The sequence below is a fragment of the Aethalodelphis obliquidens genome, unplaced genomic scaffold, assembly GCF_003676395.1.
Source record: "Aethalodelphis obliquidens isolate GAN/ISIS:26980383/991018 unplaced genomic scaffold, ASM367639v1 scaffold133, whole genome shotgun sequence".
In the NCBI taxonomy this organism is placed as follows: Eukaryota; Metazoa; Chordata; class Mammalia; order Artiodactyla; family Delphinidae; genus Aethalodelphis; species Aethalodelphis obliquidens.
Window position 1 is genome coordinate 432,357 of NW_020838077.1, and position 18,844 is coordinate 451,200.

Below are 18,844 nucleotides of genomic sequence, written 5' to 3' on the forward strand. Positions count from 1 at the left end.
ACACACACACACACACAGAGTCCCACATCAACCTTTTCATCTGCTCTCCTGGTTCACACACACACACACACACACACACACACAGAGGATCTCTCCAGATCCTCCAGCACAGTCACTACCTCCTCTTCACATTCTGGATGACATCCTCACACTCGGACCAGTTGCTGGTCATCCTACCCTTGAATATTTAACAAGATGATACCCAATGCATCAGAGGCCAATGCTTTGGGGGCACTTTCAAGGTATAGAACTAATTGTTGAACAGAAAGGTATTACTATCAGATGAGCTAGATGAAGGCTGTAACCAGGAGATTCTCTGAAGGTCATATAGCAAGAAGTTAACTCAGAACTCAACCCACAATTTGGGAAATCCTAGATGTCTTCTACATTCTGTTCACCCTTAGGAAACTTTCTTTGACTCGTAGAGAAAATGCAGGTATCTGAGGCAGTGTTTCCAGGTTTGCCCAATCCCCTTGGGAGCAAGGTAGAGAAATGGAGAGAGAAGGAATATACTAGACTTCTCTTTAAGATCACATCAAAGGCTGGCTTTCATCACAGCTCATGCTGTAGCCTTTCACAGTGGCAGTACCTAACCAAGTGCTTGATGTCATTTGCCACTTTCCAACTTCCTCCACTTCTGTTATTTACTTTCCTGAATCTGTTTCCTTAGGTCTGACTGAAATTCCAGTCTTATTCATGGGACTGTGGACTACCCAAGCCAGGAGAGTCACCACTGTTACCTGTACAACAGCTGATGAATAATGTAGGTGAGGGGTACTGTTCATGAGAAACAATATAGGTGGGTAGAAATCTTACTGGATAACTGAAGCTCTGGGTAACAAAGCTTCTAGTGCTAATTTTGCTAGTAATTAGATGGGGAACTTGAGCAGTCCCTAAATTTCTCTGTGTTTCAGCAGAGAAGTGAATCTTTTAGTTTCAAGGGGGTCTTTAAAAGTGACCATGGGGAGGAGTTAATAAGCTGAAATATTTTTAAGGAGTCTACAAATTAGCCATAATACCTTTAATTTTGTCTGGCAGCAGGTGACTGTTCCTCAAGAGGTAAAAGCAGTGCAAGAGTTAAAATGTGTCTAGAGTGAGTGCTGGCCTCCTATACCAATATATGTATATATCTTGAGGGAATTTGAATTATTAAAAAATCATTATGCATGCAAAGCTTTATCACTATAATACTGAAAGGGAATATATGTCTAAGGAAAATTCATAAGTAATGCTCCAAATCATGAGATAGGTGTATATGCATAACCAGAGTCTTTGACCCAAGAACAAATACGTGCAAAAGGACATCGACAAAGACTGTTGGACATATTTTCTCAGATTTTAGGGGTCTGGGATTTCATTTTACTCTAGTAACAAGCTAATTAACTTAGCCTGTGATTGTTTCATGGAATCTGGCATAAAATACGAGTTCCTGGGCCAGAAACAAAGGATTTTATATGATTCTAAGGAGGCCCAATGCCTTTCACATTTTGCCTTCAGAATTTCATTGTGTTTCTCCAATGCATCGATGCCCGCCCACCTCCCCACCCCCCAAATAGCCATACTATTTAAAAGTCCTTGTAATTGTTATTCTTCTCCAATTCTCAAAACCCTTAGGCGTGACAGTCCTCCTTGGGCCTTTTGTGCTCCTACATGTCTTGTTGCATGGGTCCAGGATATAAGGCCCTGATCTTTTTTTACTTTTTTTCTTTTTTTCCCACCCCATTTCTTATAGATAGCAAGCCTAACACTTGTTATTCCTAGATAGCAAGCAGCATGAGATCATCGTATTTACATCAGTTGCCCTTGCCTCCAAGTCCCAAGGAGGTGACATGATGGGCTCAGGTGGATGCTCTACACACAACATGCCTATGCTGCATCCAGGGAAGCCTGAATTTAGGAAATCCTCAGCTTTTATAACAAGCAGTAAGTAAGCCTGGTAATTGACCACTGGGATGTGTTATCTCATCTTTCAAGATTACCAGCTACATAAACAATCTTGAGGAATAGACTGGTAAAAAAATGACCAGGGTCTTGTCCTAATTCTGTTTTATTCTTTTATTCCTTTTTTTAAAACATTGTGCTCGTGACGTCCTATTAAAATTTATGTATTTATTCTTCTCATAGTTTATTTTTTTGTTAATCCCCACTGGAATATAAACTCCATGAGGGCAGAAATCTTTGTTGTTTTTTTGTTACTGTTGTATCCTGAATATCTAAAACAGTGTCTGGCTCAGAAAAGTGACTCAATTAACATTATTGTTCATGTACAAGACTCCTACAGGTTAAATAATTTAAAGCTGTTAAGTCCATGTGTATATCATTTTCAACTTTACTATACAGTATATACTGACATAGTTTTTTTTTTTTTTTGGCCATGCCATGTGGGATCTTAGTTTCCTGATCAGGGATCTAACCCATGCCCCCGGCGTTGGGAGCACAGAGTCTTAACCACTGGACCACCAGGGAAGTCCCTGACATTGCTTTTTTTTTTTTTTTTTTTTTTTTTTGGCTGTACACGGGCCTCTCAATGTTGTGGCCTCTCCCGTTGTGGAGCACAGGCTCCGGACGCGCAGGCTCAGCGACCATGGCTCATGGGCCCAGCCGCTCCGCGGCATATGGGATCTTCCCGGACTGGGTCACAAACCCGTGTCCCCTGCATCGGCAGGTGGACTTTCAACCACTGCGCCACCAGGGAAGCCCCTGACATTGCTTTTTAAGATGAGCATACCGGCTTACACACCCATCAGCTGTGTACAAGAGTTCAAAAATTTTCACATTCTTACTAGCAAATATTATTGAAGCTCTGCAAAATTTTGCTGAGGTATGGGTATGAAATGGCTTAAAATTTATCTTCTCTTAGTAAATAATGAGGTTAAGGATCTTTGCTTATGTTTGTTGGTCATTCCAGATTCCGCATCTATGAATTGCCTGTGTATGGTTCTTGTCAATTACTCTGTTTGATTGTTGGCTTTTTTCTTGTTTATTTGTTAGTGCTCTCTGTATAGTCTCTATATTGATCCTTGTTGATCGTATGGCTTGCAAATATCTTCTGTCAGTCTTCTGTTTGTAGTTTCTACTTGTTTCCAGTATCTTTTGATGTAGTTTTAAATTTTAATGATGTCAAATTTACGAAATTTTTCCTTCACATTTTGTGCAGTTTGTGTATTTTAAAAGAAATCTTGCTTTATTCAAGAGCATAAAAAAATGCTTCTAATTTTTTTCTAAAAGTGTGAAAGTTTTCCTTTTTGACTTTTAAGTTTTTAAACAACTGGAAGTAATTTTTTATTTGTCAGCCAAATTTTTTTTTCCATTTATATCAAAACATTGCAGTGCTATTTATCAAATGCTGTATATACACGTATACACCTACATGCCTACATCTATATTTATTTCTATAAGTAACTGTAGATATTGGGAATTGAGTTCACGCTGATACCTTCAATTCCAATCCAACACCACAGGATACATTTCGGCCTTTCTCTTTTTCATGTTTGTAACTCCTTTTCTGACATGAGGAATCTGGCTCCCAATATCTTGTGTATTTACTTAATTGATTAATCCTTCCTGTGTGTAATCAATTTCCCCATGTCGTCTTGCTCCTCTCATGGGCTCAGACCTCAGATCTTACGTTGGTGAAACTTGAATGGGGTCTGTGGAGTAGGTAGTTGTAATATATCAGTATAAATTTTCCTGCTGTAGCTTCCTTCCTTCACCCCTCTGAACACTCTTCTCACTCACTGGGGCTCCGAACTCACTCTGGGCTGGGATGCCACCTCCTCTCCCACTTCCTTTGGCCCTGCCTTTTGGATGGAATTATTCTGGAAGGAAGGTAGGATTTTGTTTAATTTAAAAGAAAATTACTATGGAAAATTTCAAACATATAAGTGTAAAGAGAATATTACAATGAACCCCCCTCTGCCTCTCACGTAACTTCAACAACTCTCATCTTTGCACCATTTTCTTTTTTCCTCTGTTTCTTTCTGAGTATTTCAAAGCAAATCTAGACCTTATATCAGTTCACCCACAAGTACAAATTTCAGTATGAATTTCTAACAAATGAGGACTTTTTTCTTAACATGAACATAGTATCATTATGGCAACTAACTTGGTAGTGATTCCTTAATGCCATTGTGATATAGTTTTCCCAGTTGTCTCAAAGATGCCATTTTACAGTTGTTTTGGTCTGATTAGGGCCCAAATAAGGTTTACCGTTGCATTTGGTTGGTATATCTATTCAGTCTCTTTTAATATATGACAGCTCCCCTTTCTCCCCTGCCCTTTTGAAAGATGCCATTTATTTGTTGAAGAACCTGAATCTTCTGTTCTATAGAATATAGAATGTCCCACATTCTGGATTTGGTTGATTACTTCTTTTAAGTATCATTTAACTCATTAATTCTCAAACTCAGCTGCATACTGGAATCACCTAGGAAATATTTAAAGTCATTCATGCCTGAGTCCCACCCTCTGACATTCTGATTTAATTGATTTCAGTTTCAGCCAAGGTATCAGGATGTTTTAAAAGCTCCCCAGTGATCCTAATGTGCTGAGGTGTTTGAAAACTGCTTAACTTGCTTCTGTATCTCACCTATACAAAGGCATTAGGATCTAGAAACTAGATTCAGGTTCACTTATTTTGCCAATGCTTCATGGCAGTGCCCTGTACCTAGTGTGGCAGCTCATCAAGAGAAGAATATTTTCTAGTAGTTTTCCTTTGTAACAGCCTTGACATCTCTCATTTTCTTAAGTTTTATCTCTTTGTTATCCCTTGAACTGCAGAGGGAACAAAAACTAGGGAATAAAAACTCAGGAAGGGGGCTTCCCTTGTGGCGCAGTGGTTGAGAGTCTGCTTGCTGATGCAGGGGACACTGGTTTGAGCCCTGGTCTGGGAGGATCCCACATGCTGCGGAGCAACTGGGCCCGTGAGCCACAACTACTGAGCCTGTGCGTCTGGAGCCTGTGCTCCTCAACAAGAGGCCGCGACAGTGAGAGGCCCACACACCGCGATGAAGAGTGGCCCCCGCTCGCTGCAACTGGAGAAAGACCTCACACAGAAATGAAGACCCAACACAGCCAAAAATAAATAAATAAATAAATTTATAAAAACAAACAAACAAAATAACTCAGGAAGGTATCAGCATGGTATTCTTCCATTTAATGAACTTCTACCAAACTTGTATTCCATTGGGTAGAAAGGGGACTTACTGACATCTTGGTCCACCAAAATAACTTTGCAGTCATTTCTGGCTTAAAATCTAATCCTGCCTGGTTCAAAGGAATCTCGGGGCTTCCATTTTAGGGTAGGCCTAATTTATTATAGGCCAGGCATTGTTCTAAGCACTTTACACAAAAACTCACCTTAATGCTCACAACATCCCTTTCATCAATGCAATAATCAATAAACAATCTATAATAATAATAGAAAAGAGTTTCATTTGAGCCAAACTGAGAACTGTAACCCAAGAGACATGGATTCAAGAAGCACTTGAATTGTGTTCTGTCAGACTACAAAATGGGGGGCGGGGGCTTAGGTAGGCAAAAAACAATTTGTACACAAATTGTCAAGAATTAGGATTGGAGGGAACTTCCCTGGTGGTCCAGTGTTTAAGAATCTGCCTTCCAATGCAGGGGACATGGGTACAATCCCTGGTCGGGGAACTAAGATCCCACATGCCACAGGGCATCTAAGCCCACGTGCTCCAAAGCCCACGTGCCACAACTAGAGAGCCTGCATGCTGCAACTACTGAGCCTGCACATGCACCACAACGAAAGATCCCACATGCCACAACTAAGACCTGACACAGCCAAATAAATAAATTAGGATTGAAGCTGGCAAGAAGTAAGGGTGCTTGCTAAGCAAGGGTTGGTTGGGGCCCAAAATGGGTTACATAGTTACAAGGGGAGACCTTGAGACCTTAAGGTTGCAGCTGGCAGCTACTAGCAGATATTGTTTTGAGAACAGCTGGTAGTGTCCTTGAGTTTGATACAGTTTAGAAAATTCAGGTTCTCAGTGACGCAGGAACATTTCTGAAACCACATGCACAATGGTTACCCGGTTCCATTTTGGATGCCCGAACCACAGTTTCATATCTTGTCAGAACAAAGAACAAATATCAAACATGACGGGTGCATTCCTTCAAGGTTTCAAAAGAGACAGATTAGCACATACACAGCGAGTCAGCATGACCTTGGTGTCTGGGAAGGGACCCTTATCTTCGAAGGAGTAATAGCATTGGCATCATGGGCAGGGTGGGGGGGGCATTTATCTCTGTCTTCAAAGTGGAGATTGTGAACAATATGGTAAATGCATTCTTTTTTAATGGTTAGAACAGATGTACACCATATAAGTCAGAATGACTTCCCCATACCTCAACAGGCAAAAATTTCCTCCATCACTATCTACTGTTACTATCCCCATTTATAGATTGGGAAAGTCAGGCACAGAGAGGATAAGTAATTTACCAAGGTCACCCAGCTAGTACGTGGTACAGCCAAGATTACATACCCAGGTAACTTGGCTTGAGAGTCGGCGGATCTAACCACTATTCCAGACCATAAATGAGGGCTGGAAAGAAACAAGAAGAATGAAAGCCCAAGATAGTATGGTCCCTGATGCCAGGGACTAGAGAGTTTCTGATAGTGGGAAGCCTGGAAATCCTGGTTGCCTGAGAGGAAGCCATGGAAAATAGAAAGTGGTAGCTGTTGTGTGTGGAGGGGAAGAGGGACAGAATCTCTAGTTACTTTTGCAGGAGCAATCTCAATGGCTTTGTTGGCAGTTTGCCGCCTACAGTGTGTTAAGGTGAGGACTAGAGTCAGAGATAGGAGGGCTTTCCTTCAAGTAGTTTAGCCTTGAAAGGGAGGGAAGAATGGCAGCTGGAGTGGAGCAAGAGCCAGGGGCAGCCACTGCTTCTCCAAGCAAGTGCCTGGTGATGTGGTCTTCGATGTTTCTGAGAGAAAGGGCATGTCCACCTGCCTGGTGCTCTGAGGAAGCTCTGCTTTATACTGAATTTTAGTGTCAATCTTATGCCAGCTCTGTAGTCAAGCTTTACATCAGAGCATGGGGGGGGGCACAACAGCATCCTCACAGGACTGAAAGATCTAGTCTTATTTCTTATGATACAGAGCCTGTCATCCTTTTTTTCTCCTTCCCCTAACTGCTTTGCTTGAATGGAGGTAAGGGCGTGGTTGCTAACGGGTTAACTCGGGGACAACCACCGAGAGGTGCTTCCTAGAGAGCCCGGGAAGTGGCATTGATTCCCACCGAGGCTTCCTGTGCCCCATCCTCAATTTTTCTCCAGCATCTGGAATCTGTTCATTCCACCAAGACATCCTTTGGGGTTACTTATTGTGGGATTCGGGGTGGGGTGCAGAGGAGGACGCTGCAAAGGCACGGACTACAAGGGGCAATCTGTGAAGTTGCGCCCCAGGGGTGTCCTGGGCCCCTGGACACGCGGAAGGGGACCACTGCAGTTTTACAGTATAATTGTGATTTCCCACCTTTCAAGAATTTTCCGAAGAAATACAGCTCCCAGCTAGACTGAGGCCCAAGTACTGCCTTGGTCCAGGATGGCTAGAGAATCGAAGGAAAGCGCAGCCTTGGACGCCCAGTCTGCAGAGGACCGGACCGGGATCCTGACCGTGAAGGTGGAGAAGGAGGAAGCCTCCGCCTTGGCTGCTGAGGCGGGCGCCCCAGGCAGCCCAGCTCCGGGCTCCGAGCACTCCCGCCAGCGCTTCCGAGGCTTCCGCTACCCGGAGGCTGAGGGGCCCCGCGAGGCTCTGAGCCGGCTCCGGGAGCTCTGCCGACTGTGGCTGCGGCCAGAGGTGCACACTAAGGAGCAGATCCTGGAAGTGCTGGTGCTGGAGCAGTTCCTGACCATCCTGCCGGGGGACCTGCAGAGCTGGGTGCGGAAGCAGCATCCGGAGAGCGGGGAGGAGGTGGTGGTGCTCTTGGAGTATTTGGAGAAGCAGTTGGATGAGCCGATGCCGCAGGTAGAGAGAACAGGTTTAGCCTCTGAAAGCTGTGGTCTGTTTCTTCCTGAAATCTCCAGATCAGAGTGAGGGGATTTTCTTTAAGATCCAGAAGTTCTCAGTCTCTTTTTGTACCTGAACCTCTTTGCCAGTAAGGTGAAGTCCCTGGACTCCTTCACATAATAGTATTTTTTAAATACATAAGGGAAAATATAAAGGATTAAAAAGAACTCAATTATATTGAAATACAGTTAGCAAAGCATTAAATGTATTATAAAGTTATATATGTGCTTTTTAAAATTAATGCACTAAATATTAACATCTAGAAGACAGGCCTAATAACTAGTATAATTTCAAAGTGGCGATGAATGACTTTGACATTTACCTGGTTGTAATGTGGTATGAGAACATCTGCAGTTTCAGTTGGTGACAGATTCCTGTGTACTGCTTATAACACCTTGGTTTGTTGCTTCCATTCATAATTGAAGGAAATGCTAAATTTTGCTTAGAAGCTAGTAAAAATAAAGTTATTTTTCCTATTCACATTCATGGAATACGTGGGAGGGAGTCGGTGGACCACAAGTTAGAAACCCCAGGGCTCATTTTTACTTGCACCTTCCTGAATGTTGTATGAGTCTATTTTGCCTTTGCAGTATTCTGTGTCCTTGTGTGTTCCTTTCAGCATGTACATAACCAGACCAAAGACTTCTAACCCGTGACCCAGAGACCAAGGTTCTTGAGTTGGCATTTGTGCCCCTTAGCCCTGTAATAGAGAAAAATCATCTCAAGTCTCAGCTTCAGGCTCTTCATTCTTTACAGAAGATATGGGAAATTCTAAGCTGCACATGAGCTAATTATTATGAAAGTGACTCGAAAATTAATTAATGACAAATGTCTGGAAGGAAACCTTCATTTAATGAGGACATACCATGTACCAGGCCCTGTGTTAGGTGATTTCGCACACTGCAATCTTATTTGCTGGTCTCCAAAACCCTATAAGCTAGAAATTATTATTTTCATTTTTTAGATAAGAAAACATATTAGTATTCTCTGAGAACTTAGCCCCAATTCCCAAAGAGTTTTCATAAAAGCACAAATATATGTAATGAGGGAGTACAGAGTAATGCTTAAGAGCGTGGGCGCTAGATTCATTCTGCCTGAGCTCCCATCCTAACATTTCTGCTTTTACCTGGGTGACCTTGGGCAAGTTGCTTAAACATTGTGCCTCAGTTTCCCCATTACAAAAATACAGATAATAAAAGTACCTAGCTCATAAGGTTGTTGTGCTCTACATCAAGTGACTTAATATTCATGAAGCTCTTAGAAATAGTGCCTGGGAAATAGAAAGTACTAGCACAGAGAGAGTGTGATAGAAGTGTCTGATGAATAAATAAATGAATGACTTCTAGGTCCCAGGTGGTGACCAGGGGCAAGAACTGTTCTGTTGCAAGATGGCAGTGTTGACACCAGCTCAGAGGTCACGAAATACCCAGTTCCAGCCAAGAAAGGCTCCACTCAAGCATGAATCTCTGGGATCCCACTCCTTACCAGACAGAAGTGAGTATTATCTTCTGGGCAATATGAATTCTGCAGACTCCAACCAATTTTATTTAAGGATCACCTACAAGATCTACTGATGGGTGTCTTATATGCCCCTTGCAGATCTACTTTACTTTGAGACTGAGACTAATAGGGAAATTTCAAACAATAGTGGAAAGCTTTCCTAACCAAACCTAGACATGGTAAATAAGACTTTATTAGAATTGGTGTTTGGAAAGAGTTGATTTTTGTAGCAACACAGTGATCTCCATTCATTCAACATATATTTCTGGAGGCTCCCTACGTGGTAGCCAGTGTTGTAGGTACCAGGGATAGCACTGTCAGTAGGACAGATTTCTTCCTCCAATGGAACTTACATTCTAGTAAGGAGAATAGCAAATAAATTAATATGATTTCAGATATTGGTGAGTGCTATGAGGAATATAAGGCAGAATATGTAAAGCCAGTCAGAATATTCCAGAATTGTAGGATTTCTACAAACCAAAGAGTATAAATCTTCTAAACCTGTCACTTAGAACAGGGTGAAAATCACTCAGTAGGAAACTTTTATGTTCCCGAGTGTTCCCCACATACTGTGAACATCTGGGCAGATTTCCAAGACAAACAACACTGGGATACACCAGCCAACAGGAAATCTTTATTTCTGAACAGAGGTCCTAGCCTAACCTAACTTGTTTACTGCCTCCAGCAAAGTTCACCTTTCATAGGAAAACCTAAAGTTCCCCTTTACTTCTCTCAAATCTGAGCAAGTTCTATATAGGCAGACTCCCATTTCCTCCTTTCTGGGCCCAGCCTTATCTGACTCCTCTTAGTCTTTCAGAACTAAAGAATAAAGCACCCAGGGCTTCCCTGGTGGCACAGTGGTTAAGAATCTACCTGCTGATGCAGGGGACACGGGTTCGAGTCCTGCTCCGGGAAGATCCCACATGCTGTGGAGCAACTGAGCCTGTGCGCCACAACTACTGAGCCTGCGCTCTAGAGCCCACAAGCCACAACTACTGAGCCTGCGTGCCACAACTACTGAAGCCCATGTGCCTAGAGCCCGTGCTCTACAAGAAGAGAAACCACCACAATGAGAAGCCTGTGCACCGCAACAAAGAGTAGCCCCCGCTCGCCACAACTAGAGAAAGCCTGCTCAGAGCAACGAAGACCCAATGCAGCCAAAAAAAAAAAAAAAAAAGAAAGAAAAGAATAAAGCACCCAAAGAGCTACTAAAGAAATTTTAACAACAATGAAAATCCTTGGGACTTCCCTGGTGGTCCAGTGCTTAAGACTCCGTGCTTCCACTGCAGGTTGTGCGGGTTCAATCCCTGGTCAGGGAAGTTCCTCATGCCACATGGTGCGGCCAAAAAAAGAAACCACAGAAATCCTCTTATTCCCTCTCTCAGCAAAATTCAAGATTAAAGACTCTTCAGATGGAATGCTTTGTTTTGTTTTTATGTTGCTACCACTTCTTACCAAGGATCCAGCCCATTGTTTTGTGCATCTGTGGAGTACATCACATCTCTTCAGGCCATAGGATTTGAGCTGGCAGGGATCAGGAATTTTGGAAAGACACACTGTATAAACTTCTTTATGGGAATTTATGCAGTTTTTGAACTTGGACTTCACGGCTCACGGAGGCTGAATGCCAGGGAGGTTGAATGTCAGGGTCAATCTCATCCAGAGCTTCTTTCCTTCTTAGTTCTCCAGGTTCCTAGGCTTGCCTCTGGAGGGCGCTGCAGAGGAGATGAAGTGGTAGCCGCCAGGCTTGCCCCAGAGTCCCAGGTGAGGTGGAACCCCTGTCCCTCCCCCAGCACCCAGCACCCTTCACTGCTGATGGGCTTCCCATCAGATCCCTTTCTCTCCATGCCTCCTCCACCCTCATCCTGGATCTACATGGAGTTTGAGTATTCTCATTTATCCCAAGGTTGCTAATCATCATCTGTCATTATTTTGGTATTCACTTAAGAAGATGTTCCTGTTTCACTCCTAGCTTGGAGACTGTGCTTCCCTGCTCTTCCTAGCCATCTGTTTGGTCAGCTCCTTCATCAAGGAGATTTTCTCTTCAGCAAGGGAAATTTAGCAAATACAAACTGAAGATTTTGTTGTGATGGTGATGTAGTTTTGTTTTTTTAAGTATCATAAACCGTGCTGCTAGTGAGGGATATAGAGTCATGCCCGCTGCCCTCTAGGAACTTAAACTTGAAGGAACAGATAAGGCATGTGCTTTTAGTCTAAGATTTAATATTACAATTTGAATAGTCTTTACTTAACCTGGATTTTAATTTCTTACCCAGTCTTTCATGTCCTGCTTGAAGATCTCAGTATTTGAGGCTCCGTAGAACCTATTTTCTCTGGTTTTTCCTCACCTCAGACCTAGATTTCACTGTATTTTAAAATCATTAATACAAATAAGCCCCCATCCCCACTTTGCCAAAGCACACCACAAATATTTTGAAAAGTTTGGATATGGTTCCACTCCTTTCACTGCACTGGCCCTTGTTTTTCCAAACCTTTCACCTTCTGGACTGTTTAGATGTTTATGTGAAAGTACTGATAATGTGTGTATTTCTTTCCTTTAATGGTTATTTTTTTGACAGAGATGTTATTAGAGATAGGGTTAAGTAGGCATAAATATGCCATACTTGCTTTTTTGTAAAGAGCTCCTGTAAAGGGGATGCTCCTTCATTGCATGTACCCAGCTTTGGGAGTGATTTTGGGCAAGAGGAATTACATGGCATTACTCACTGTTTCAGGGGCTGCTGAAAATGGAAGATGTGGCCCTGACCCTCACTCCTGGATGGACACAGCTGGATTCATCTCAGGTGAACTTCTACAGAGATGAAAGGCAGGAGAACTGTGGCAGCCTGATCTCCTTGGGTAAGACTAATGGGCACTGATTTCTTATAAGGTTTCCTGGCTTCCTTTGTGTATTAGAATCTACTAGGCTGTTAGAAACTGTTTGAATTATGTTTGGAATTAGAATCACCATTTCTGAATCCCAACTACTAACCAGCTGTGTGACTAGTTTATTAACCCTTCTGAGCCTTGCTTTTTTATCTGTCCTGCCAGTGTCCTGGTCAGTTCAGTTTAAGTGGGATGAAGGAGGTACAGCCCTTAGTACAGGTCCAGCTCATAGTAGATGCTCAGTAAATGCTGATTTCTTCCCCTTCCCTTCCTGCTGCTAGCCCTGATAGTGCAGGAGAGCTGAGGGATCGCTTCAGGAAGTGGGCCATGGGACCATTGAGTGAGAGCTAGAAGTGAGCCAGAGATTGAATGCAGAGCCTGGCCTTAGAGATGAGCGTGCAGTGCAGAGGCGCACAAGATTGCCTGGCTTGTCTGAGTTCACATAGCTCACTGGCAGCACAGTGGGGGCTCCAGCTCAGATCTCCCAGCACTGATGCCAGTTTTATTTGGCAGACCCTGCCTCTGCCTGGGGTGCAGCCAGAGATGACTGCACCTTCCAGTGGTCAGTGAGTTCCTACTTTCCCTGTTTCTCACAGAACATTTTAGAAATCCTTTCACTTGCCTTGTTTACTATCACCTTCTGCTCAGCCCTTTTAGTATCTAATCCTAAGCACATGGCCCCGCCTTACTTTCTTAGAACTTAGAGCATCTGCATTTATCCCCAGCACAGTCTTCAGGCCTCACCACCTTCCCTCCAATCTCTCCATTCCCAGATTGTACCCTTCTTCCAATGGCCCCATTCTCATTCTCAGGTCTCCCTCCCCAGCACCCCTGTTCTCCCCCTTTATTCCCATCTTTATTCTAATACTTAAATCTTCATCCATGGCATGTATACACCTCTATAATTCTTGCCTCCCTGGGATTCATCACGAAGCTCTCCCCTGTGGCAGGGCGTAATTGACAGTTGCTGGTCATTTGTTGTTCAGGTGATGCAGTGCAGACGAAGATCAGGGACCTGCCTCCAGACGAGGACCATCCAGGACAAGAGTCTGGGCAGATGCCATGCCACCTGGGTGAAGCCATTGGCCAGATTCCTGCACGTGCAGAAGCTGGTGATCAGGAGGGCAGGTTACAAAGAAAGCAGAAAAGTGCTGCAGGGAATAGGCGGCATTATTGCCATGAATGTGGGAAGACTTTTGCTCAGAGTTCAGGCCTGACTAAGCACAGGAGAATCCACACTGGGGAGAAACCCTATGAATGTGAGGAGTGTGGCAAGACCTTCATCGGGAGCTCTGCCCTCGTCATTCATCAGAGAGTCCACACTGGGGAGAAACCATATGAGTGTGAGGAATGTGGCAAAGTCTTCAGTCACAGTTCAAACCTTATCAAACACCAGAGAACTCACACCGGGGAGAAGCCCTACGAGTGTGATGACTGCGGGAAAACCTTTAGCCAGAGCTGCAGCCTCCTTGAACATCGCAAGATCCACACTGGGGAGAAGCCATACCAGTGCAATGTGTGCGGCAAAGCCTTTAGGCGCAATTCACATCTCCTGAGACATCAGAGGATCCACGGGGATAAAAACGTTCAGAATCCTGACCGTGGAGAGACCTGGGAGAGTCAGGGGAGGATGGAAAGCCAGTGGGAAAATGTTGAGGCTCCCGTGTCTTATAAATGTAATGAGTGTGAGAGAAGTTTCACTAGGAATAGAAGCCTTATTGAGCACCAAAAAATCCACACTGGTGAGAAACCCTATCAGTGTGATACATGCGGAAAAGGCTTCACCCGAACTTCATACCTTATTCAACATCAGAGAAGCCACGCTGGGAAAAAAATTCTGTCTCCATGACCCATGTCTTATATGCCAGAGTTGCTCACTCCTCGTTGAACTGAAGCCACCCTGGAGCCCTTGCTGACTAGAAAATTGTGAGCTGGGCTTTATTTACTCGCACACGTCATCAGGTGTTTGTTAGAAATAGAGACTGGCTGAGGTGAATTATCTTCTACATCTTAGAAGGTGATTGAAAAAAAAAACAACTTGTTTGATAAGAGGCTATGGGAGAGTTGTCTAGAAGAGGTCAGACCTGAAATGATTCTCACCTTTTAGACTTAAATGGGCTTCTAGACTGGCTAATTAATCACCCTCGGCCAGCACTTTATGACGTCTCCTGGGTGGATGGCTCTGATTTGGGGGGCTGCTGCTCTGACTGTTCATTTTGCCTATAATGAATTCCTCACCAGTTGGTTGGATCAATGATGTCTTATACCCCCATTGTGCCTTGCATACAGGTGCTATAAACATTTATTAAATATACCAGTGAAACGACCTTCATAGCTCTGAAAATCTAATGTTGTCTAGATTTCTGAGGACTATCTAAGGCCATTTGTGTTTGTCTAATTCTCTGAGGTTCTAGATTCTGGGTCTAGAATATTTACCTAGATTCGGATTCTAGTATATTTATTGTCAAATATGTAAGATTGTCAGAGTTGGGGTGGAGGAATCCATATTTCTTCACCAGCATAGTAGTTATAGTAAGAATGCCTTAAACAGCTTCTTTATCATTAAGACATTGTGAGACTGCTCCATCTGTACAATTCCAGTCTGTAGTCAACGTTAACTACATTAGTTCATATTAATTTTGCTACTCTTTAGGGGGAAACCTTTCACATTCAGGTAAATAAAAATCAATTTATCAAGTCAGATCAAAACTATTATGAATCTTGACGAAAATCCTATGATGCGAGAATTCCCTGGCTGTCCAGTGGTTAGGACTTCACACTGCCACTGCTGAGGGCCCAGGTTCAATTCTTAGTTCGGGTACTAAAATCCCACAGGCTGTGCAGCCAAAAAAATTTAAAAATTAAGAAAAAAAAATCCTATGATCCTCAACAGCTTGTTTCTCACCTTTCGGTTATCTTGGGCCTAACCAAGTGCCAAGACACCATCCATATCCCTCTCTCCCAACTTAAAGCCAAGTGTGCATGAAAGCTCCTGCCAGCTAAGCTTCAACTCCCTCCAGGTCAGAGGATTCACACCAAACGTTTATAACAAGTATTGTTCATGTTTTTAAAACTGCCCTGTGGTTGGGGAGAGGGAGGTTGGGTCAGAGGCAGCCAATGTTGATAGAGACCCAAGTATGGGCAGTAGGAGAAAATGTATCTTTTCAGAAACACATTGGGAGTCCTGGGTATCTGACCAAAACGATTCCACAACATTCAAAGTATCAACCTGTGAAGTCAAGACTCTCAAGAATTTCATGATATCTCCTGTTTTCACCCAGATCACCTTCTGCTAAGTTCTTCAGAGACTGCTACCTTCTTCGTAGGTGCCTGAGTGCCCGTCCCCAGCTTCCAGCTTTAACAAGAATGGGTTCTGCCTCTGAGGAAATCGTCCCCAGCATAGCGTTTTCTTCTGTTCTCAAGTACCCTTGCTGGATTCCTGCTCTGAAGTACCCCTGGCTGACTAGGGACTTTGCAAACGGTGGGGCTCTTCCTTTATCATTTCCCTACAATCTTTCATTGCCTTCATTATCCCCTTGTTGCAGTATAATTTAAAACTTTAGTGTTCTAAAATCCTGTAGACGTCCTCCAGTTAATCTTTTCTAGCCTTTTAAAATTTCCTTTTAAATTAACCGTATTTTTGTTACCTCCGCAAAGCTAGCCATTTCCTCTTGTCTCCTTATCTTTATTTTTCCTAAATATTTGCTAATAGCCCTGATCTTAAACATTGTTCATTTTTCTTTGGTGTTTGTTTCTTATGTCATGTAAAGAGATACATATAAAGCCTTTTACAAACCAGAAAATATTATACACTTAGTAAGTATAATTTATTGAGATCAACAAAGGACCACTGCACCTCCTTTCACTCTTTCTGCTCCTTCCAAACCTAAAAAACTTCTCCATAGAGGAAGGAAAGATTATAGAAAAATACTTTTGAGTGCCTACTATGCCTGACAATGAAAGCGATAAAGCATACACACACACATACATACATACTTGGGCTTAAGCTTTCAGTATAGTAATATTGATAAGACTTGCACATTAAAATAAGACAGTGCCATGGTAAATAACTTGTGAGTGGTGAACTGAATGCTGTGGAAGTTCAGAGGAGGGAAAGGTTACTTCTGGCTGTGTGCTATTGCATGGACAGGGTGACATGTTAGCTGAAAAGACTAAAGGAATTTGTCAAATTTAGTAACTAAGGCAAGTTTGAAGAGATACATACATTGTAGCGGCCTTCAATGCCAGAGCAAGGGGTTGAAATTTTATTCAGTAACACTGGGGAGCCACTGACATTTTATGATAAAAATATTATTTAGGAAACTATCTGGCATTATTGTATAATTTCAGATTAAAAAGTTACTTTGCTGATAGTCTTTTAGACACCCCACTTTTGTATATAACAAATGTGTGTTTATAAGTAAGTGAATTATAAAATGGGTTTAACTCTAGCCTATTTAAAAGGATGGTCAAAAAAATTATTTTCAGATGAAATTAGACCCCATAGAATAAGCTGCTTAGTTAGATATAAGCAGTATATAAAGTGGAATAAAACGTCACTTTTCATGCTTTTAAAAATTGTATTTAGGAATTTTAGTGTCAATTAGCCATTCTGTTGGATTGGCCAAAAAGTTCATTGGGGTTTTGGAAGTTTTTGGCCAATCCAATACTCCACTTCTCCAATTGAAACAATGCTGAAATCCCCCATTTTCTTTCTTCTTCCTTTTCATTAATAAGTAACTAATTATAGCTATTTTTTCTACTTGGGTAGAAAAAGAGATTTTTGATGAATAGCCCTCCTAGATGGGTTCTTAATTTCGGTAAAGATGTGTGTATTCCTGCAAAAGATTCTGTTTCTTTTCCTTCTCCGGCTGCGTTGGGTCTTCGTTGCTGCGCACGGGCTTACTCTACTTGCGGGTGAGCGGGGGCTACTCTTTGTTGCGGTGCATGGGCTTCTCATCGTGGTGGCTTCTCTTGTTGCAGAGCATGGGCTCTAGGCGCCCGGGCTTCAGTTATGGTGCAGGGGCTCAGTAGTAGTGGCTCACGGGCTCTAGAGCATAGGCTCAGTAGTTGTAGCACACAGGCTTAGTTGCTCCGGGGCACGTGGGATCTTCCCATGTCCCCTTCATTGGCAGGCGGATTCTTAACCACTGCGCCACCAGGGAAGTCCCTCTTCCTCCTCCTTTAGTGGGAAAAAAAATAGTAGGAGTGCCAACTTACCTGACAGGCTTGTGAGGATCTGCTCATACAAATAAGAAGTGCTGGATAAATAATCTGAAAACGTTAATATTGATAGAGAAATGGAGGTTAAACACTTTGTTAGCCAAAACCTCTATATATTGGAATGACAATTGTTTAATAGTAAAGGCTCTCTAAAAAAAGTGTCCTGACACAAGCGTGTGACAGTGTTGATCTTATCTTGTAGTGATGTCCCAAATCATCTGTGTGGTTCCATCTCAATTATTCATAATGAGAACTTTACTCAGTAAACTTAACTTATCTACTTTTCTCTAAACACACTTTTTAGTCTATCTTTTGTTACTCCTTGTGATAGCTAAAATTGGGTCTGACGAATTCAAATGCAGGAACTTTTTTTCAGTCAGCTCTGTAGATGTGGTACCTGTTTTGTACGTTTTAAATGGAGTTGCTGCTACAAAAATATCTGGGGATGACTACTTTCCTGTGGACTTTTTTTGTTAACATAACATTTTATTGTAGAAATATCCTTTTATTTCTGCATCTACCCACATTTCTCACTTTGTCTGTAGCATTAGCAAGTCCTTTCTATTTACCACATCAATCTAAGACCTTGGAATTTGAACATAGCAAGTGCTCCTGGTCTCCTTTCCCAATTAATGGCTGAATACTGTGATATATTCCTGCCTGTTCCATGTATTTTGTTTATTAGGAATTGGGTTGTCATCCAAAATCCTCTGCACAACTTTCCAAATTCCCATTTTTATTCAAATTTCTAAGCTACTTCAAGATTTTTAAGGGTCTAGGAAAAAAAAAATCTGAACAACCCTAATGTAACTTATTTGTATAATAGTAATAAACCATGTGATTATTCCTTTCATCTGAGCGAATTCTTAAACAGCTAACACATTGCATAATTTCCAAGCTGTCAGAAAATAACTATAGTTTCAGGTATTAACTAAAGTGTTAAAAATTTTAACCGTTTTCTTCCCTCTGTTCCTCACCAATTCTGCCCATCAGCATTGGGATCCTCGGAAATGAAGTTTGTAGCCTTTCAGACCCGCTACAGCAGGGGGTATAGAAGGGCTGAGACATATGTGTGAGATAAATGACAGGCTTACCAGAGCATCCTTAGCCCCTAGCAGAGTTCCTATTAAATGAGTGAATCTGGAAATTGATCCAGCTTGTTCTTTTGTATTATTTGTGAAATAAAATTCATATTTTATGGCA

The 18,844-nt window shown here is 42.4% G+C and overlaps 2 protein-coding genes across 3 annotated transcripts in view; both read left to right on the top strand.

Annotated features, from left to right (window-relative positions):
- Positions 1 to 763, top strand: part of ZSCAN9 (zinc finger and SCAN domain containing 9) — a 10,457-nt gene extending 9,694 nt beyond the window's left edge. For both annotated transcript variants that reach the window (XM_027099564.1, XM_027099565.1), the window contains exon 6: positions 671 to 763. The gene's annotated coding sequence lies outside the window, so the exon portion shown is untranslated. The remainder of the gene's footprint in view (positions 1 to 670) is intronic.
- A 5,008-nt stretch (positions 764 to 5,771) lies between these two features.
- On the top strand, positions 5,772 to 14,745 carry LOC113616208 (zinc finger protein with KRAB and SCAN domains 4-like). The gene is made up of 5 exons (XM_027099553.1): positions 5,772 to 7,990; positions 9,379 to 9,526; positions 11,214 to 11,296; positions 12,268 to 12,391; positions 13,405 to 14,745. The coding sequence occupies exons 1-5, from the start codon at positions 7,568 to 7,570 to the stop codon at positions 14,265 to 14,267; spliced, it is 1,641 nt and encodes a 546-aa protein (XP_026955354.1). The 5' UTR covers positions 5,772 to 7,567; the 3' UTR covers positions 14,268 to 14,745.
- The last annotated feature ends 4,099 nt before the right edge of the window (positions 14,746 to 18,844 follow it).